Source organism: Acipenser ruthenus, chromosome 8 (genome assembly GCF_902713425.1).
Source record: "Acipenser ruthenus chromosome 8, fAciRut3.2 maternal haplotype, whole genome shotgun sequence".
Classification (NCBI taxonomy): Eukaryota; Metazoa; Chordata; class Actinopteri; order Acipenseriformes; family Acipenseridae; genus Acipenser; species Acipenser ruthenus.
In genome coordinates this window covers 8,232,393-8,235,838 of record NC_081196.1, presented here as the reverse complement: position 1 = coordinate 8,235,838, position 3,446 = coordinate 8,232,393, and the positions used below count along the sequence as shown (strand labels likewise).

The 3,446-nt window shown below is 34.5% G+C and overlaps 1 protein-coding gene across 1 annotated transcript; it reads right to left on the bottom strand.

Annotated features, from left to right (window-relative positions):
• Positions 1–311: 311 nt before the first annotated feature.
• Positions 312–3,219, bottom strand: LOC117968342 (olfactory receptor 6N1-like). The gene is made up of 2 exons (XM_034915992.2): positions 3,135–3,219; positions 312–1,779 (listed from the first exon to the last, which is right to left on the bottom strand). Exons 1-2 carry the CDS (start codon positions 3,173–3,175, stop codon positions 822–824), a joined length of 999 nt encoding a protein of 332 aa, XP_034771883.2. The 5' UTR covers positions 3,176–3,219; the 3' UTR covers positions 312–821.
• Positions 3,220–3,446: the final 227 nt, after the last annotated feature.

The following is a 3,446-nucleotide window of genomic DNA, read 5'->3' as shown; positions in this document are numbered from 1 at the left end:
TCACAGCTACCCACTGGTACAATAACACTGTTGCTATCAGGTATCTATTCAGTTCCTGTGCTCAGGGTTAGATGGTACAGTATGGTTATAGCTAGACCATTGGACATGAAGTGATTAGGTATCAGGAAAAGGTCTATTTGAAATATCCTAAATAACATTTTTAAACAAAGAACCAAAATATTTTCTGCTGTGTTCTACCTGATTGGATATCACTCCTTTAATGCTAATTTCATGTGCACTACTCAGTACGTGTTGCTCAATCAAACACATTTCACTGAGCTGTGTCAGAGGGCTGTGGAGTCTAGGGAAAAAAAAAAAAATTACAATCAAAAGTGTTGTACAAGCTTATGGTTTAAGGAAGCAAGGCTGATTTCAAGCATCTAAATTGCAGTAGTATTGTGTACAAAATAAATGTGCAATATATATACAGGACATTTGGTTCCTTTTATAATATATTTTTCTATATAAAATGTGAAGCTACCCTTAGCAATTGGTGACCCTTAATAAATAAGCATTTCAGTTTATATTAACAAAGCAAGGGTTTAAAAGAGGTTTACAATGAGGTTGAAAAAGTGCATCAGGTCCATTTAACTCACCTGAATCTGTTACTTTCTTGAGTCAATTACAAATGAAATAACCCTGTATGTATAAGCACATATCTTACTAAACTACTCAACTTTCTATCCATTTTTCATTACAATAAAGTGTGTCTTTCATGAAATAGTTAATACAATTCTATTAATTATAGAAAGCAATATACAGTTGAAAGTTTTGATATCTTACAAATGTAAGGCGATAGTAGCAACTACATCTGGAATCTATTAAGTGTGAATTACTTTGTTTCTGCTGCACATTCTTGTGACTTTGTTCTGGATCTTTTGAAGGTTTAAACCATAAATGACAGGATTGAAAATAGGGGGGACGATTAGAAATTCCACTGACAGGAGATTGTGTAAAACCTGTGGCACATCATATGAACTGTATCTACTGTACATGAAATCAAAAAGCAAGGCAATAAAGTAATTGATCACCGTCAACAAATGTGGCAAACAGGTCTGCAAACATTTACTCATTGCTATACTAGATGCCTGGCATGCTCTGAGTATTTTCATGTAGGAAAATAAAATAAAAAGGAAATGTGCAAAGAATATACATATTAGAACATATCCATATACATTGTTACCAGTAGTCTCTACACAAGATAATTTCATAATTGACGTGCCGTCACAATATAGTTTTTTAATGTGGAAGCCACATAAAGGCAACCTGAAAATCAATAGAATACTAACACATAAACAACAGAATGGAAAAATCCAAGAAAACAGTATTAATTTACCAGTCGTCAAAGGCGACATGATAGCATGGTACTCCAGGGGCCTGCATATTGCCACATACCTATCATATGCCATCACTGTTAAATTTGATAATTCACACGTAGAAAAACTGTAGATGACAAATATTTGTAGGAGGCACCCAGAATACAAGATGACATGCGTATCAGACAGAAAATCAAACAGTAGTTTAGGAAAGAAACCAGCAGTTCCATACAGTGCATTAGCACTCAGATTACAGAGGAAAAAATACATGGGCTCATGAAGTGTCTTTTCAAGAGCTATTATTACAATTAGAGTTAAATTAACACAAATGATAAAGAGATAACCTAGGAGAGTGAAAGAAAAATAGATATATTTATTTGTGCTTGATTCATTTAATCCAGAAAGGGTAAACACTGTAATGTAGGATGAGTTCTTTTTCTCCATAGCTGTTTCTTGAAAATACCTGCAAATAAATACATAAAAAAACATATTAGTATGAAGATTAGAATCGGGAAAATACAGGTGGTATAACTGTGCAATTGATTATCACATCATCTAAAGCATCTCAGTTAATATTACTTTAAATATGCTATTCCTATTTTAAAAAGGGGATACATTTGTGCTGCAAATAATGAAATCAGTGTATATATTGTGCTCTTTCCAATTCATGCCCTTTTTAAATTTTGAAGTGTACATGATGAAGCATAATAGTTAAAATTGAATAAATGCATTGAAGCATAACAACATAATTTTAAAAAAGATGTCATCTTTAAATGGTAAGACATTCAACCCTAAACCAAATGCATGTAAAAAGACAGAGATTGTAATATGCAAGTGATTACTCTTTAACAGCTGTGTCTCAACATCAGTCCAGTTTTGCTGAAGTGTTAGTCCACTATTTACAACATGTGTCCTATAGTTTACCAAGCTGTGTAATGAACTTCATCAGAAACCAGACCCTGTGGGCTGTCAAGCTTGTTTACATTCCCTAAAGGTAGATTTAAGTGCAGGCACACACATCTTGTCAAATCCTAACCCTTCATGTCATTGTGTAACTACACAGGCAGTCTCCTGCTGCTCTCTGAAGCAACACTGGGAGCTGTCATCAACTGTACAAGCTCTCCCATAATCTAAGCACTCAGTCATATAATCTGGGTAAAACCACACACAACTCCTGGGGAAGCAGATCAAAAAAAGTAGTTCTCGCTTGAAGCACGTTACCAGTATTATACATATTATAACAACTGGACATCCCTTCTCCATTGGCCAGAGAGCAGCAATGTTTTAGGGGTGCAGCAAAGATGCACTTTTTCAGACTGTTAAAGAAGCTTCGAACATTTCTATGATTAGCTAGCATTCTTTAAATGACTCACAAGTTTAAGCTTTGTGAATATACTTGATTTTGATCAATACAAATACTAGTATTACAACTATATATATATATATATATATATATATATATATATATATATATATATATAAACAAAAAAATAAAAATACAACATGTACAGCAGATGCACTGTTATTGCACTACGACTCTCTCACTGTAGATATAAATTGCTGTCATCCTAACTTGCATCTTATTTCATATTGTACTTTAGTAATTTAATTTGCACTATAGTGTATTTAAATATTGACCTTGTAAGCCTGTACTGCCCTGTAACACCTGTAACTCGCCTTGGATAAAGGAATCTCCCAAATAAATCAATAAACAAATAATAAAGATACACAGAATCAGGACCCAATAACATGTTTACAATAGCACAATAACATCAGATTAAAGGCACACATACATTAAAATATTATTTTTCAAATTACCTCTCAGAAAGATCCTCAGGAGAAGCTGCTGGTAGAAGCATGCAGTGCTGTGTGGACAGTACTTCTGAGTCTGAAGAAATGTGCTGAGCTTTATATGCTTCCTTTAGAGGGGGGAGGGGGTACTGCCTCTGAAACATCCACGGGGATGTAGGAGCTTAATGAATAATCCATTGAAAACAAGATCTATTAGCAAGTCAGTGTCTCTGTTTACATGACCTTTCAGACCCAGAAGGGAATGTTTGATGTTCAATATCCTGCCCTGCAGAGCTCAAGGCAACAGCGGCAACAAAGATTACAGGCACCTGAGCACAA

What these genes read in the sequence shown, in the direction of transcription:
- LOC117968342 (XM_034915992.2), bottom strand. Translation starts at nt 3,175, where the DNA reads ATGCTTCTACCAGCAGCTTCTCCTGAGGATCTTTCTGAGAG. An exon ending in CCTGAGGATCTTTCTGAGAG is followed by an intron (nt 1,780 to 3,134) that starts GTAATTTGAAAA and finishes ATTTATTTGCAG; the next exon opens with GTATTTTCAAGAAACAGCTA.